Raw genomic sequence first — 17,325 nt, forward strand, 5'->3', positions numbered from 1 at the left:
ACGGTCTGGCAACGTTAGTATTGGTACATGAAGGAGGCTCGATTTAACCGTGTCAAATGCCTTCCGATGGTCAATGTCCTAACACCATTCCGCATCGTTCTTAAGGAGAGTCGACAATGGCCGTATCATCTCCGCATGGTTTGCGCTATACTTGTGCAAGTAGTTGGCAAGCCAAACTACTGGCGCAAGTTATTTTGATTATTTGAAACCGGCCAACCCACAATAGTTTTGACTTTATCTGATTCCGCTCAAAGGCCAACCTTCCCAATGAAGCACCCAAAATAAGGGGATATCTTCTGCGCTGAAGATGCACTTATCAGCATTAGCATACAGCTTATTTGTGCGCATGCACTCGAGCACCGCCCTCAAATGAACGATGTGGTTTTCCTTATCTTCCTCCCGTGCCCCGCACGACTGTGGACGAAGATATCGTCAAAGAATGTCTGTGCATACGCCCTGTGGGGTCTGAACAACTGCGTCACAAGACGACTAAATGTTACTGGTGCATTTGACAGCCTTTGAGGCATCACCAGCCACTCTTAGAGCATCTCGCTCGGAGTACTCATCGCTGTCAGCGAAATATCGCTCTCTCTCATGAGCAATTGGTAATACCCACCGACCAAGTCAAGTAGACTGTACTTTGTACAGCCATATTGATCGGGGGACATCCTTCCTAGGAATCGGCGTCTATGCCGGAATGATTGCAGCGTTTAGCTTATTAAGTATGAGTGATACGCCACTTGCCGTTCAGCTTCCGGACACGAAACGTGGGTGTCGAATGGGAAGAGTTGCTCTCACGCACCATTCCTGCATCGCGCTTTGCACGGAAAGGCGTCAATGACGTCACACTGCTCATTGGGCAGGGGCCATTGGCGTGGTACGCACTATTTGGTTCCCGAAACCAGGTCAATCGCATGACGCACACCTCAGTCCGGGTATGTCCGACGGCGGGTCTTTGGAGACGACGTCTTCAAATTCCTTTTTCGAGCGATAGTACAAATCTGAGGAATCCTCTGGGATCGACGATCGACTTTGTGCGTTCAGCACCCTCTTGGTGTCCTCCAGGACAGCTTCATCCAAAAGCGACGGCAGGGTTCATCTCCTCGTTCGGTCGTATAATGACCACCTCGGCTAAATTGCCTGCCTTCAAGACACCGCCAAACTCTTCGAAGGACATCTCGTCCAGCTCAAAAGCATCACCACGGAAATAACCTCGAGGGTGACGTTACCGTCTTCCTCTCCCGTCATACCTGACAATGGTATATAGCTGTGCGCTATCGTCTACGGTAGACACACCCTTGGTCAGGGTCGACACCCTGCGCCTTGCAGATAACATACGACATCGCTGTCTCCTTTCTATAGAGGTTTTATGTCTCATCAAGACCAGTGGGAGCACACACTCAGCGTCGTCCAGTGTCCCCATTCAGTGCTCCATCGGAGCCTTGATGTTATTAACAACATCCGACGAAGAGCTGCGATTTCCGCAGTCTTCAACTAGTGGATAACGTGCCACTCCATGCGCATCAGAAGCCAAAATGCCTCGGACCTCGTCCGACCATGCCACTCTTGGCATACAGCAACTGCTTCAAAACTTGAGCAGTGCATCGTGATATACGTGCCACTCCACGTTCAGCGCGCAAGTCATGCTCAAAACTCTCGTCCGATACACCTTCAGTGTTCGACAATTCGGATACTCCGATATCTAGCACAGTGACCGTCCCGGTCACATGCCCGCGCCAATAGCGCTTCTGCTTCCTAGCAGAGGTGGGTTCATGATTCACCAAAGCTCCACCAGGAGACGTGCGCGTAGCGCGCAAGGTCTTCGACCTCCAATCGATCCATGGCTTATGGTGTTCAAACCATGTCATACCTTGAATCCAAGTCTAAGTCTAAGCAGCGTTCCACGCTATAGAAGTCGAGAAACTTACACCGAGGTCCTCAGGGAGTGATACAAGTCCCCGTCGCTAAGCGAACAGTGACGGCGTCACTCCTATCCGTGGCACTCCACAACAGTAGACATTTGGCCTTTGCTCTGAGATCGAAAAAAATATTTGACGTGTACGTACAAAATACTAAGGTGCGTACCCCGCAACATATTAATATCCAGAAGTTAATCCGGTTCCCCGCAAACCAAATACTCAAAAAAAGCGTGTCCAAAGAATTGAATGAATCACACTCCATTGTGAAGCATCAACCTCGACAGGATGTTCACCGTTGTAAAAGCTTAACTTGGTAACAAAAACTAGGTATCCTCTGCTAGGGGGATTTGGATTGGCTCAATGGATCCCGACGCGCCACGTCTGCCTTCTCTTCGGTACAAATGGCTTTGCTGCCGATCGTAAATTTAGTTGGGCTCATCCGACTTTGACATATGCTTGTTGCATTTGTTCATCTCGGCTTTTAGCCATAGCACGCACATCTCGCGCATGATAAATATTTTCAACAACTCATTGCCTTTGATAAGATGCGTACCCGCGCTGATAGCAGCAAACTGATTATAATTGACGATCACCCCCACATCAAATCGGAACCAATTTGCGAAGGCATCAAAAAATATCTGAGAATGAATGACAAAACCACGATAATTGGTGTTTCTTCAGAATCACATCGCTTTAGCCCAACGATCACTCGGGGCATATACTCTAAGAGTATGTTTTGCTTCCTAATTGACAATTGTGATTAGCACTCATTGGCAATCTATCCGCAGATAGACTGCTGAAGACATTACTTATATGATACAAAATACCACGAGCAAATGTCGCATAAATATCGCAATGAAACGTGGGATTTGATCCAGGACAGTGACTACAAATAAGCTAAGTTGGCGAAAGCCTTTGCCATGAAAGAAATGCTAGATCTACACTGGTAACGATATTGATGGCAGCAACGAGACGAATTTTTTGCTTCATGGGTCGACAAAGACTGCGATACCGAAGCTGGCGGAATCGACCCAATGATGACCAAAAAACTGTGCCAGTGCGATGTCAGTGAAAAATGTCGGGCTGGTAAATAACGACAAACTTGCGGTTGCTTTTCAAGCGCCTAATACATTTTTACATCTTGGGCGACCAGTACATCAATATTTGAAATTCTGACGTGTTTTATATCAAGATGTCATCTTGGAGAATTAACATATGTCTCATATAGCATGATAGCTTCTAGGTTTTTGTCAAAAGGAACAACCACACGATGTATGCAAACGCCCCGGAAAATAGTACAGCATAACAAGAAATATTAGTGAAAATCGTTGACCAACGCTTATACTAAGCAATATCTGAGCTCAAAACTCTTTGAATCCAAAAGTGAAATCCAAGTTGTATCCGAAATGGATTCCATACTGATAGTATTGTCGATGCGTGGCATTAACGTCGTGGCATGAAGGGCATCAATGTATGGACGACATGGAAGTGCGACTACCACCACTTTAGTTGACAAGGCTCTTATTCCGATTCAGATGAAAAGAAGGATTACCGTCTCGACATTTTCGCAAAAGTTGTGGCGAAAAGCGTAATGACACACTATAACACATAAGGCTCAGAATCAAGAATGCATACCTTGACAGCTTTAAGCAGACAAAAGCTACACGCAATGATTTTGTTTAATGTCATCTGGTTAAGGTAAAATGCAGCCTATGGCAAAGCCCATGTTGCATTCTTTGACGGCCTGGAAAATCATCGCTTTTGTTGCGCCGCAATACAATGTAACATTTGCCTTGGAAAAATTGGCAAAATGCCGTGCCATGTCACTTAAATTGCATTATACAAGTTGATCTGGTCAAGCTATTTTCGGGTATCTTGGGAATATTCGCGGGATTGGCCTTCGCGATATGTGCCTACAGATCGTACGATAAATAAGAAACGTCGCTAGGGCTGAGACACATCTGTCTTAATTGGCGGGTAAATTGCTAAGACCCATAGACTTTAACATAGCTCACAAGTGTATGGATGTCGACATGCGCCTCTAGGGAGAAATTTGTGTTCGTTGAGCCAGATCAATGTTATTAATTGCTGTTGCAATCCTTGTCCTACCACACTTTGTCATTTTATCAGCGGGCATATATTTGCAGCTCGTATAGAGGTGAGACGGAACGTAGAGAATGCTCTAAAAACAGAGATCCTCATAGACAAGTCAAGGTGAGAAAAAAGCTCAAGATCGGGACTCAGTAGCTCACTGTGATCGTGCTCATCACATCGGCTTCATTGGCAATAGCAAATACGTCGTCGGCCGTGAGGGCCGCGCCTTTTCCGGTAGCTCGTGGTTCATGTAAGTCCATATGGAAGAGAGTTCAAATGAGAGTTTTGCTCGAAAGAGCAAGCACAGCTAAGTGCAATGGTGGAATGATAACTTTCGGTGAAATGAGAGCTCCTGAAGCGCTCACTGATGCGCGATGTCGTAAAACAACAATGTGATGAATGGCCTGATGGGGAAGGATATAGTAAGGTGCGTGTCGTATTAGAATGTACGGACACTTCAAGATATTGTCCCTCGGACTCAGAGTCGACTTCAGAAATGCCAATAAGTTGTACTTTAATATAGGATCAAGACAAACATTTGTGCAGATTGTGATGGTACTTAGTAAACTGATTTGTGAGACATGCAAGCTGCTAGCTTTAGGCAATTTTGCACGACCGAAGATGATACAATAAATAGATTTAGTATAAATTCAAACTACGCTAGAACTTAAATATATGTAGCTCTGAAAATAGATGAATCCAAGTATTTGGCAACCTTAAAGACGCTCAGATCTGCTTTAGGGTGGAGCGTACGAGTCCACTCTCTGCGCGTATGATAATCGCGACGCCTTAAGTAAACTGATCCTCTGTGCCAGGTGCACAACACTTTAGTCGCGCGATGGCCGAACTAGTCGCTGAAAATTTTAAATAATCGGTACTATAATTGTGTTATCCGGTTGTTTTCTATAGGTTGCTTGTGAAAAATTGCGGTACGATCAAGTAATAATCCGCCACGAAGAGCCGCCAGATTCGCTTTCTTAGGTCAGACAAAATCATTGCGTCACATAAACCTTAAATGCAACACATCTGAATGCTAAGAATTTGCTTCGATTGAGAGAGCCAAAAAAAATTGCGTACGGAGCGCTTCGTGTTACCTTCCGTTTACAAAGACCAATATAATAAGAGAGGGCAACATGATTTTTGGCCGCCGCTTTTAGTGCTTAAAGATCTCGTCTACAAAACGTCACAGCTTCCTGGTATCGCCAACGTCTTACCCTTGTAGCCAGAATGTGGAACTAAACTGCTAGCAACGCCGCCACAATACTCGATTGCTCCCCCAATCTGTCGAGTGGGTAATTGTTGAGTGGACAACTCAACTGACCACAGCTGTCTTTTACTATTGGTGCAATCTAGAAGGATCTAGGGGCAAGGAAAAATCTTGAATTTATTGAAGTATAAGTCAGCAAAAAAACGAAAGTTATGCGCATTCCGTTTTTTGCGCATGTCACGCTCAAGTGCCACTTAAAATAATTATGAGACTATCGCCGTTTTGTATTTGCATTTTACATGCAGACTCCGTTCGTTGTATGTGTCTCTCTTTATATCACCTTTATGTTCCCGCTCGCAATGTTTGCCGTCTCCGTGGCGGCTTGCTAATTAGCAGCGTACTTGAAGGGGCATAGATGCGTTATCTTAGACCGATTGAAGCCAGTCTGGGGGAAAACATGCTAGTGAGATTATTCTTCCGCTTACAATCAAAGAGCATACAAACCCCCAGTGACCAACCTACCACTGTCCATAACCCTAAAGTGAGACTTGTATCAAGGTTCAAGCAGTTATAGACTGATAATATTCTTGCTCACACATGAATCGTCTGCAACCAAAGCAAAGTCTAACAAAACACTGCAATATACCTGATCGAGCGAAACGCTCAGGCCCTATTTATCCGTGTATGTTTATCTATTCAAGGCTGTTTAGTTCTGGTCTGCGTTTTCAAGCGCGTCCCCTCTGTATCGCTTATGCTCTTGATCGATTGGATCAGTCTGAGGTCTCATCCTATGGCTGGGTCATTGATGATTGGAATCTCTGCAATGTCCAAATGATAATGTTCACAGCCCGTGAATCGCAGGGACCACTACCCAGAGCATTCAATAGGTTTGACTTGATTTGCGCGGCGCTTGAATAAACGTTCAAGTTCATCGAAGTGATGAAGTTGCCATTGTGTCCAAGAGTCCACCACCAATCATCTTGTCTGATCTTATGACACTTTGGTCCTATTTCTCTAATCGATGTATCTTGCTTTACCCTGCTTGGTAACAAGTAAAATTTCTTGTCCATGCACGTAGTGCATTCTTCACCAGATTGATTTGGTTGCCAAGCAATGTATGAAGTTTATTATCAGGGCAACTTCATGAGTCTAGTCAACAAGCTGGTTAAACGTCTGCGCAAAAGGCTCTTCAATTTATCCGGTCGTGATGTTAGCACCATCAAAAGTGTACCCAGTACAACTGGTCCGGCAGGATGAACCAACACCATCCTTACCTTTGACTGCGAGGTCGAAGACATTGCTGGCAATGTCTCGATCAAACAATAACAAATGTGGCTAGATACAAACTGACCAATTAAGTCTTATAGCGAGTGCGAATTCTCATCAAGAAGTAGGATATTATTGATGAGTCGATGAATCCTAAGCTAGAAAATATCTGAGGAGATCTTATGGGTCGAGAATATCATGAATTAGAATAGACTGATAACTGTCAAAACTTGAGAGAAATCAATTACTCGGTCGTGAGAAACGGAACTGATTGGGTGAGCACAAAGTGCAACGATCTCCGTTTCCAAAGGCGCAAGGCGCTCCACCGTCGCACGAAGTGATGTATTTGTCTGCTCGACGGGTAGGAGCCGCTCCAACAGAGCGCGATAATCCTCAACATGAGGCAGTCGGTGCACAAAGTGCTCCAGGCTCTCGAGGGCTTCCGCACAGCGGTAGACGGCCTCGGAAAGATGCTCGGCAGAGTGCTAATGACGACGGACTTTGTCCTCCAACGCTCGAAGATCATCGCGAGTCACCGGACGGCGATCGATCAGGTCGTCATCGCTAGCCGCTGACTCTTCTCGATGAGAATGGTGGCGTCCACTACCACGTGGAATACCTCGTGGGTCGACGTCGTCGATGAGTCTAACCCAATATCTTGTGAAGCGGCGGGGATACCCCAACTCTGAGAAGTCGTGAAGTTTGAGGTGCCACTTCGGCAAGACTGCCCAGACGTCGTGGATGCTTATGACCAGGAGGATCATGACGCTTCGCGTCATCGAGTGTCTGGCGCTTCTCGGCAGTAGCCCAGGAAGCCGGAGGGCCATATGCTGAGCTCAAGCTATGGCCCTGAGCTGCTGTGGTCGTAGATTCACCCGTTTGAGAAGCCACAGAGCTCGCGAGAGCGTGATGGATGATTCTATGTGTCGCTCAGATTGTGTAGTGGCCGGGGCCCCGGCTACGTAGACGCCTAACGATCGAGTGACCGCGTCTTTTGCTCCAGTAGCGGGATCCGCCGAGTGGAAGCCGTACTCCACACGAGGGTCTAGGACCGAACGTGGATACGAGCGAATAAGGGCCGCCTTGTGGGCAGTCTCCAAGTGCTGCTCCTGTGTCTCGTCGAAGCGATTGGTAATAATACCACTCCCCCGGAAATCAAGAAGTCAGGGAACGGACACGGTGTCCGCAAGGTTCGAGCAGGGTTCACGTCGCGCCGTTGGCGAACCTCACCCTCTTCGTCTTTCATGCTGGGAAGAAGTACCGGCTCGTAGTGGATGTCCTCCGAATCTTCGACGAGAAAATCCGTCGCCTGGGGCGGGCGTGGTGTGTGGCGCTCGGTTGCCGAGGGCTTGGGAGGTGCTTTCCGTGAAGTCGCGGACGTACTGTCCGGAGGTGCACCTCCTTAAAAGACGAAGAAGGGCTCTGCCTGCGAGCACCCTCGAAACCAGCTAGGCCGAAAGTTTTTCGTGTCATAGACACAGAGCTCATTGAGCGGAGAATGTTCAAAGATGGTCTTAGGGACGTAGCGGTGTCTCAGACACGCGAGCATCGTTTGAGGCGACAGTTAAATGTGAATTGTGGGTATCCGCATTTTTGACGGGGGAGAGTGTAACGGAAAAATAAGTACCCTTATATGAAAGGGTGGGTCACAAAAGATGGTGTGACCGTACAAAGGTGTGGATTGCGCAAGTTGTGTAATCACACAATGGTTTGACTACACCGTAACAAGAAGCCACTACGTGGCAGGATTGCCAGTAGTCATGCATATTGATTAGGTTTTACTACTTAATCAGAAAAGCCTAAGGTTTCAATTATAGGCGGCTCTGCCGCAAATAAACCAAAGAAATACAGCTTAGATTTTTAACGGAAGAGTGCATTTGCCTTGGTTAAGGTTTTTAGTACTTGGAAGTAGCGGATTGCGATCCGCTACGCCTGTACTGTTTCTCGGTAAGAACTTAAGGTCTGTGACCTTAGCTTAGATTTCTCTAAGCAAAGAGCTACGACAGCCTCGCTGCACTTATTAAAACAACAGTGACGTATATCTAGAGCTACGTCTAACTATACTAAATACCCAATAGAATTTCTGCAAAAAGGATACCTTATGTATTACATACCGTGAGGCTAGTGGCTAGTGTGTCCCGCGCCCCCTTGCGCTTTTTCCCATAAAGCTCATGTTGATAATAATAATTGTGGTATTTCATTTTGAAAGCTCAGCTCTGAGTCCGTGACAGTAGATACTCGGTGCGTAGACTGTTCCGCTCCCGGTGCGTAGACTCCTTCTGAGAGCTGGTACGAATGTGTGCACTTGGGAGGGGGTAATTTACGGCGCAGCGGATGCTCGTAGTGCTCTCACTGTTTGTAAACAAAAACAAAATGATTGTGATTTGAGTGGTTAAGAATTGTGTAATGTTTCGTACCCTAGTATTGTGTATGTACACATTAAACTGGTATATCGTAATTTGTAATCCGTACGACTCACAGCCTCGAGCAAGACTTTATCATAATATAGAAAAACATATGCAGTTAGAATCAGCTTTACGCAAGCTTTGATTTTAAATCGAGAACCCTTGACTTTAATTAATCGAGAGGCTCCTGGTTTGGCGCCTTAGCGTGGCCGGCAAACCCATCCACTGTACTAAAGCTAACGCAGACTGCAAGAGAAAAGTTTTTTTTTGTTAGAAGTGCGCGATCATACTGTTGCATGAAGTGTCCTTAAGACTGTTAAAAAAACTACATATAAATGCAATACTTTATCTGTTATTTGCTCATAATGACACTGCAAAGAATATATGTAAAATTTTTATGTCGTCTTCATAACGTAAGGGTCCGAGACGCAACGCGCATGCGCAGCAAATATTGCTTCGAGGAGGCAGGAGTTAAACTTTCGTGAGGAGAAAGCAGATAAGAAGCATGCTATTTGCGGGCAGTGTGCCTGCTTCTATAAAACCAAATTTCCTACTTCGATTTAGAGCTCAAATATAACAATTTGTAATAGCCAGCTGTGAAATTCTGATATGTCGGTGCTGCGGAGGCAGATGATTAGCTCACTTTATCTTGCGGCTTTTACGAACACGAAATTTTGACGCGTACTATTACACAGAACATCAGGATAGCATGTAGATGTTGGAAGAAGTGATGTGACATAATCTCGTGGTGACGCACTTGTTGAACTTCGCAGAGCTTATTAGCCGAAAGCGAGAGACAAGAGGGCTACAGGCTCATTTTCAAATTTATAAGTCGTATATTCATCAGTGCTTGACTCCTCATAGCTAGCGTTTATGGAGAGAAAAATACTTTTGGCTCAATTGTGCAGACTTTCTTGGCAGTCATTAGTAAAGTTCTTTCAAGATTACGATACAATTTGTATAGGAAAGGTGTCACATGTAAGGCAAGAAAATGTAGTGCTACTAACTATTTGCCAAATGGACCCTTCTTAAAAATAGGTGGGGATACAAAGCTCACCTAATGAATAAAACAGGAATGTCAATCTATGACAAAAAAATCAATCAAAGCTAGAACATTAATAGCAATAATTCAAAGAGCTGAGTTAAAGCCGTACTTTATCTTGTTCTTTCATGTGTACGGTTTAAGCTACCGCCTCTTTTCTTACCTTAAGCCTTGGCGAATTACTCTTCGTTTTGAACAAGAGATCGAGATATAGTCACTGTCTTTGTATCGACCGAGCCGGAGTTGTAATCTTGTCAAACTTAGTACTGCACTGTAATTGACGAAACTGTATCGACGATGCAGCTCAAACTAGCAAAAGCAGATGGCAACCGGTTGGATGAGTACAGCGGCTCACTCATTTCAGTTTTTACTGCACCACGCGCAACAGCAGCTTGACAAACATCATTTCACGCATATGGACGCCTTCTTTAACAAGCTTGCTAGCAGTTTGCTGTTCACTTCCAACAAGTCGGTACCCGCTGAAAAGACCAACAAGGTGCTACTCGCCTCAGGCGTCCCGCGCTCGCACATCCATAGCGCGCCACGTTCCCAACTGCCCAATTCTCAAGACGAGGAGCCACCGCTTGACTCATCGCGGAATCGCATCGCGTATTGGGATAAGAAGCGTGAAAAGTGCAACAACTGCCAACACATTTACCTTAAAACGCTTAGTAAGCATCCCGGCTTTTGCTCCGTTGACTGCAAGTCAAATATGGTTTATCTCGAGAAGGTCAACCGCACCATCCGCGCTATGAAAACTGCCGTACAAGAGCAATGCCGGCAGAAAGAGCATCAACAAGAAAAGCTTTTGCTCTCGAAATCTCCTCAGCAGATTAAGCAGCAGTCGTCCAACAATCAAGAGCTAAAGGACGTCAACTGTGATAGCAAGACTTTTGCAGAGTTTGATCTCGAGTCCCGCATACTTGAGTCTAGCAATGTTGAGTGGGCTTTCAGCGCTATGTATTAAATTGCGCTCACCCATGAAGGTGTACGCACATAGACAATAGAAACTAATGTAAATTGGATGTAAGAAATAAATACCAGCTTAATTCTTTTGGAATGTTCTCAGCGGCACAAGAACAAATACTTGTAGAAAGTCAAAAGACTCTGACTTATCGTACTAATGGATCCGGGAGAGACGAGCTCTCCATTGCGATCCAGTCTAAAGCATCACTGTCATGGGTACTGCTGACAATTTTTCGTCAGAAAATACATGAGCTAAGGGCCTGCAAATTGTTTTGGAATTATGCTCTTGATTCCTCTCGACTTCCTTATCGAGCACAAGAGTCCAAATATGGTTTTTGACCTCCACAGTCCTCCTCGATCCACCTTTTACGTGTTTTTTTTCACAAAGTCTCGCTTTGTACAGATATCGCTGTCACGGTACTGCTAACTCTTGAGTGGCGAAACAACAGAGTCTATGTAACTTACTACGTTTGCAATCCATCTGGCAATAAAATCTGCGAAAAGAGCAATCCATCACTTTGTTATTATAAACTTCTTGGTGCTTTTGAATGATCAAATTTTAGCTCGATCTACATACCATAAATATATTTTTTATCCACACGCAGTAAATGGTATGCACATAACTAAAGTCAACTGCAGCAAGGGCTAGAAAGTACGGTGCTATTGCACCGACCTACACCCGATAAAAGGCTCAACGCTTTTTCCGCCATTTGAAAAGTCGGCACAGCAGCTAGCACAAAGTCTCCATCAGCCGACAGGCCTGATTTTTAAATGGAGACAAATTTAGATCAAAGCCTGCACTATTTCATCGATAATTGCATCATATCAGCACATGGTGCAAATTTTTGCTCACGGATTAGCCAAGAAATACGTGACACTTTGTTAATGTTCATATATGGCATCAGCCGGTGGAGGCACCTGCCACGACCAGGTTTTATACCAGGCTCGTCTGCGTCGCAGTCTATACCAGGATGATCGGAAACAGTATCATTTTCCAAAAATGAAGCCAAATTTCTACGCTGAGGAGAGTGTTGTCAATTCGTGTAACGCCGTTGCTATGCGCAGTAAGAACTCTTGAGAGCGTAGTTTTAAACGTACCAAGCTCCTACCTTTTCGCAATAGCTGCGGCGATGTATAAGAATTGAAAAATAACACACGCAAATGTCTATGATAAAATCAGGAAAAGCAGATGGTGATAGAAAGTGAAGCCGACGACGATATTAAATTGGGTGTGATTATGTCTTCAATTTTGGAGCTGCTTTTGTTTTTTGCACTCATGCTGCCCTCATACTCAGCGTGTTGTCGGTGACCAGTCTATCCCCCAGTCCCTGCACTATCCATTTTGATTAAGTGTTTATCACGTCCACCGCCGAGTCGACGTGGTTGCGGTGGAATAGTCAAAATTGCAGCCAAATGGAAAGGCGTTTACGTACCTGCTCACTCAAACCGAATCTTTCATATCGAGATCACATTTTTATAGCTTTCACCTATTGCGAAGTGATGACGGCGTTAGTCTTGATAGCAATGATTGTAGATGAATTACTAACTGTCAAGCCTCTTGTGCTTGAAAGACAAAATATATTGAAGAGCGCTAAGCATGCACTGCACACAACCGTATACTACAAAAATAAATGTGTGGAAGTGAGGCATTCTGTAAACCGCTCCAGATATTATTGGGAGATATAATTTTGAAGGTGATCTTATGTGCTAACGTACAGTTCCCTGTTGCAGCGTTTGCTAAAGAATTAGCAGTGTTAAGACAGTGGGCTTGGTCACCCAGCCAGCGGTATCGACGATTGCCCAGATATCATTGCAAAATGTACAGATGCTTCTTTTGACAGTATTGAAAACACAATTAGTGACCTGTCTTTAGTATCAAAACCAAGGTAACTTCTCGATATACAGAAATGTTGTTGAATTCGTACGTAAACTTGGTCAAGATAAACTTATGCACCATATAGATAGACCATCTTCGAGACTTTATACGTGGATCTTCTGCACATGTTTATATTTGATTTCACTGAGGAACACAGCACTCGTAATCAGCTTTATTTCTACTTCTTCGCATCCAACTTCAATTGATACCGTGGTAGAATTCATGTTGAGTCGAATCCTTAAAAGTACTGATTACTTTAGCTTTTTTGCATCACATGTTGCGCGCTATTCCGTGTTCCTCTATTGCTCAAATGGTTTACAACTGACCTTTTCAAGGTATGCCAAACGGGGCAGAAGCCCAAAATTTGACTGATGACTTAGCCTTTACAGATAAATGAGGGAATTTGTTAAGCTTTTAGCGCTTCCTGTTCCAGTGGCATACACGAATTAGGGGGACGTTAAAAGCATGAGGCACACGGAGTAAACCAAGCAGGAAGGCGGGATTTATTGCGGTTGTCACGACAGTGGAATTTGGCCGGCTAGACAGCCATATCAAGATCAATTTGGAAGACAGCTATATGGACAACAGGTCTCGAATTCACAGTGCCCATCTTCTTTGCTGCTTTACTCTGCATCTCTTTTGAGCTAAAGGTGGACTCCGATGGAATACACTGCGTTTTTGATCTCTTAGACACACATGCATGTATAAATAATAACTCTCCAGCGGCTCCGACAAAGTGTGATGATTAATGGGGTAAAACATTTTGAGTCGCGGCTTTTTTCATCATTGTCGCACAAGTGCCCGGCTCTGAGTTACCCCCAGAGCCATAGAGTATTTTGACGAAAACGGCCTTGCACTTATCGTCGTCTAGGAAAGAAGCAGGGATCAGATTACAATTAGTCGAAAGACTACGCCTTAAAGAATGCAATTCCCGAGGAGATACACAAAAACGTATTGTCTCTGATCAGCACGGTGGAGTAATGCAAACCTCACCCCGTTTTGATAGCTGTAATTTATACTGTGTCTTTGGGGTAAAAGTGGGGTTGTCATTTATTGAGCTTTAACCCAGATTTGAACTGAATTAGCTCCAGTTGCGATTAAAACCACCGTAAGGGAAATCATATACCTTTGTGGGACGTACGTCTCCCGCTGCGGTTCGTGAAGATGGCTAACTGGCACACAATGCACATTAGCTGTAGTTTTGCAAAATTAATATACTGTTTCTGTGTCCGAAAAATAAATTCCCTAAGCTAACGTTATTCTTTCAGTAAGCGGAGAAAGTATAATCAAAATTCATAGACTTGTAATATAAAATAATTTAAATAAAAGAATGAACAATATGATGATAAGAATTATAAAAAAACGGACGGTCAGCACGCGATGTCCATTGAATACTTATTGCCTACTAGCTTTGCCGCGGTACGTACCGTATAATGGTGTGCTAACAAATTTATTTTTTTGCAATACTCAGCGTTGTGTTCCAGAGCTCAGATAATCGGACGTGGATATCCACATCAAAGTCTTTTGATTAGTGCCAGAATTATTGCGCTTTTAAAGGCATTCGTATATATAGACAAATGTACGACAGAATCCCCTTTCTGGGATACTTTACTTGGAAGCATGACTTGCGCGAGATGAAGGCCACTTAAATTAGCCATTGCCGCTGTCCCAAAGGGACTAAGGGGAGTGGCATGGCTACTTAGTGCAAGTTATACCGACATGGCACGACCCCTCACTAATCTTCTCGAACAGAGCGCAAAAGAGGCGGCTTGCTAGGCAGAAAAAAAGCTTAACGAATACACAAATTCTGGCCCTGCTGAATTCGGATTGGTCATTCCATGTTGTCTTAGACGCGTCAGCCTTCGCCATAATATATGCTTTACTCCAAGCAGATGTTGATGGGCATGAGGAAGTCATCGTTTGAGTTTCGTGCGCTCAAAGCGGTAAAAAGAGATATCTAGATTATGACAAAGACCGACTTGCCATGAAATATACCCTTGGCAAGATCAGGGTAAAACTTCTTGACTCTGGGTCATGCCTCGGTGCACATAGTGCTATCGTGACCAAATCGTCTCCTCGGAACCTTCTTTGCCGAATAGGTCTTTAAGGTAAGGTATGATCCGGGTGGACTTGATGTGGTGACCGATGCGCTTTTGTGTCGCTTCGACTTTAAGCTGTGGTTTGATACAATAGTAACATCGCGCATCGATAAGGCAATGTGTACAGTGTATGGGACGCACCATGTGTTGTATTGATGAAGACTTTAGAAATCAGCAAAATTTTAGACTTATTTACTTCTTTATCGAAGGTTCTGGTTGCGCATTTGCATCTTATCCCGAGGACTGCTTAAATACAGCACTAAACCAAACGCCTCTCAGTGTATTTTGTACCTCATGACGAGGGTATTAGGTATAGAATACTGTTTCTGTGCACATGAGATCTCCTTTAGTGGCCACCTTTTAAAAGAGAAAAGACATATTACTCGGTGCGCATTTAATCGGTGGAAAAGACAATCGGTGTATAAATGGATACGTGCTAGTTTAAAGATGTCAGCGGGTCAAATTCTTACAGCATGTATCGGCGCATCTGCCAAGTACACATATTTTGACAGAATCTTGAAAGTCCAGTAGTCTGATTTTTTCTTAGTAGACGAGGTTGGCAATTATGGCCAGGCGGCATTTGTGCATCATCTGAACAAGATGGCTCGACTTGCAGCTGTCAGTGTCACCGGAGCTGCTTTTTGGATACAGTCGAACTGTTACTTAACTAAATTCCCGCCAGCATGGCTGATGGCCATTGTTTGTGATCGAGATCCGCGTTATGCAGCGAAGTCATCGAGAGCTCTGTCAAAGATGCTTAGAAGCGAGATTAAACATGCGCATCGTTGACTATTTAAAACATATGATCAGACTGGACACGTTAATTGCGTGTTAACTTTCTTCTTGAGGTCTTGCGCGGAAAGCCCGCGGTACTATAGCAAAATTTCTCAACTCATTGGATTGCGTTGAGTGACGTCATACACACTACAGCTTATCAAATCCCATGTCCCAATGATACCACCACGAAGTGGCTTTGATCATGCTAGGAAGGGGGTGTTTATATAATACGACTTGCTGGTATCAATTCGTAGCACGATCGAGGATTCTGTTTTGACGCCATCGAGCGTCATACGCTGAGTGCGCGACGTCATGACCGAGATTCAGGATGTACAAAAGCAACATACAGATAGAGAAATTACTAAAATACGCAGCGAAAAAAGCTATTCTTGCACGCCTATATGTGGTCTATAATACCAAGCTGTTTTTTAATCCTCAAATACGAACTATTCACAATCGTTGCAACATAGGGAGTGAGCTTTTTATTACTATTCGGGATAATTGCAACCACATCCTGTTTTCTGCGTGGCCTTGTAAAAGCCAAACTATGATCTTGATCTCCAAAACTGTCCGAAGGTGAAGCGCTCTAATAAAGACAAAACACATAAAATCTTTGTAGCTGAGCTATCTTCCATTTCAACACAGCAATACAGCTTTGAATCACTTAAGACCACTCTGTACAACGTCATTTCGCGGAGGGCAAATCCAACTTGATTCATGTGTGCTCCGCCGCATGTCGGGAATCTTGCATAGAGTTGACCCGTCCTGTTCATCACCAAGGATCACAAGAGCCGCAGGAGGGTCGCCCTCCACCGGCACTGCTTGGGACCAACTTCAATGAAAAACAAATTAGTGAGACGACAAATTTACAGTGCTGTAACCAGAATATGGTGATGTGAATGTATACATCTCCCTCAAAATACTCATGCAAATTTATAACGTGACTTTGGCAAGATTTCCCGAGTACCCACTTATGACTTGCACCCTTTGTTCTTAACTCTCGGAAAATAAAAGACGAGAGCAACAATTTATGCACCGGCCTGCAAGCAGAGGCTTGTAAGGGCTTCACCATCGAGCGGCGGGCAACTTCTGATCGATCAGCCAATATGGAGCCTACGAAATATGCTGTGGCTCTCACGCTCACAGACCGACAAGTCCCGCTTACTGAGCCAACTCCAGATCATTGATAATGAGCTGGGGGTTGTCGTAAAACGGATACAGAGAGCGTTCCTCGTGCAGAGGATATACCTATCGTAGTGAACACCTTATCCTTGGTGAATCTGTCGAAGAAAAAAAGGAGCTGAACCAGGACCAGGACCTGAATTGCTATCGGGACCGATCTCATCTGGCTGCTTCACCAAACATAGCCTCATGTTCGTGGACCATGGAGGCTACGTCTTTTGTATATAGGAGAGGACTTCAGATGCGGATGATGCTTGTAGGAGCAAACTGTACCATGGTGTAACCATGGCACGATGACGCTACTGTTCAAAGCATAAAAATTGTTGATAAGATGGCAAAAACCGAAGTGAATATATTTAGGTCCTTAGTTCGCTACCCTGTGCTACCTCTAAGCCTGTCCTTCTCGATCCTTCTAGAAGCTTATTAATGTAATCTTATCTATCAAGACCAATGAGCGACTACCATTATGTCCGTAATCAGCATCCGTAATCA

At 44.4% G+C, this 17,325-nt stretch overlaps 5 protein-coding genes across 5 annotated transcripts; 2 read left to right on the forward strand and 3 right to left on the reverse strand.

Annotated features, from left to right (window-relative positions):
- Nucleotides 1–5,186: 5,186 nt before the first annotated feature.
- PHALS_01435 (uncharacterized protein) lies at nucleotides 5,187–5,633 on the reverse strand (the record flags this gene model as incomplete). The annotated part of the gene is made up of 2 exons (XM_024715821.1): nucleotides 5,187–5,372; nucleotides 5,622–5,633. 2 exons carry the CDS (start codon nucleotides 5,631–5,633, stop codon nucleotides 5,187–5,189), a joined length of 198 nt encoding a protein of 65 aa, XP_024581481.1.
- Nucleotides 5,634–10,255: 4,622 nt separating this feature from the next.
- Nucleotides 10,256–10,900, forward strand: PHALS_01436 (uncharacterized protein; the record flags this gene model as incomplete). The annotated part of the gene is made up of 1 exon (XM_024715822.1): nucleotides 10,256–10,900. The coding sequence occupies one exon, from the start codon at nucleotides 10,256–10,258 to the stop codon at nucleotides 10,898–10,900; it is 645 nt and encodes a 214-aa protein (XP_024581482.1).
- Nucleotide 10,901: 1 nt separating this feature from the next.
- PHALS_14747 (uncharacterized protein) lies at nucleotides 10,902–11,334 on the forward strand. Its single transcript, XM_024715823.2, has one exon. It carries the CDS (start codon nucleotides 10,993–10,995, stop codon nucleotides 11,236–11,238), a length of 246 nt encoding a protein of 81 aa, XP_024581483.1. The 5' UTR covers nucleotides 10,902–10,992; the 3' UTR covers nucleotides 11,239–11,334.
- A 1,020-nt stretch (nucleotides 11,335–12,354) lies between these two features.
- Nucleotides 12,355–12,999, reverse strand: PHALS_01437 (uncharacterized protein; the record flags this gene model as incomplete). Its single annotated transcript, XM_024715825.1, has 4 exons — nucleotides 12,355–12,386; nucleotides 12,447–12,518; nucleotides 12,616–12,636; nucleotides 12,921–12,999. 4 exons carry the CDS (start codon nucleotides 12,997–12,999, stop codon nucleotides 12,355–12,357), a joined length of 204 nt encoding a protein of 67 aa, XP_024581484.1.
- Nucleotides 13,000–16,311: 3,312 nt separating this feature from the next.
- Nucleotides 16,312–17,024, reverse strand: PHALS_01438 (uncharacterized protein; the record flags this gene model as incomplete). The annotated part of the gene is made up of 2 exons (XM_024715826.1): nucleotides 16,312–16,469; nucleotides 16,958–17,024. 2 exons carry the CDS (start codon nucleotides 17,022–17,024, stop codon nucleotides 16,312–16,314), a joined length of 225 nt encoding a protein of 74 aa, XP_024581485.1.
- Between the last annotated feature and the right edge of the window lie 301 nt (nucleotides 17,025–17,325).

The sequence above is a fragment of the Plasmopara halstedii genome, assembly GCF_900000015.1.
Source record: "Plasmopara halstedii genome assembly, contig: Scaffold_1561, whole genome shotgun sequence".
Lineage (NCBI taxonomy): Eukaryota > Oomycota > Peronosporomycetes > Peronosporales > Peronosporaceae > Plasmopara > Plasmopara halstedii.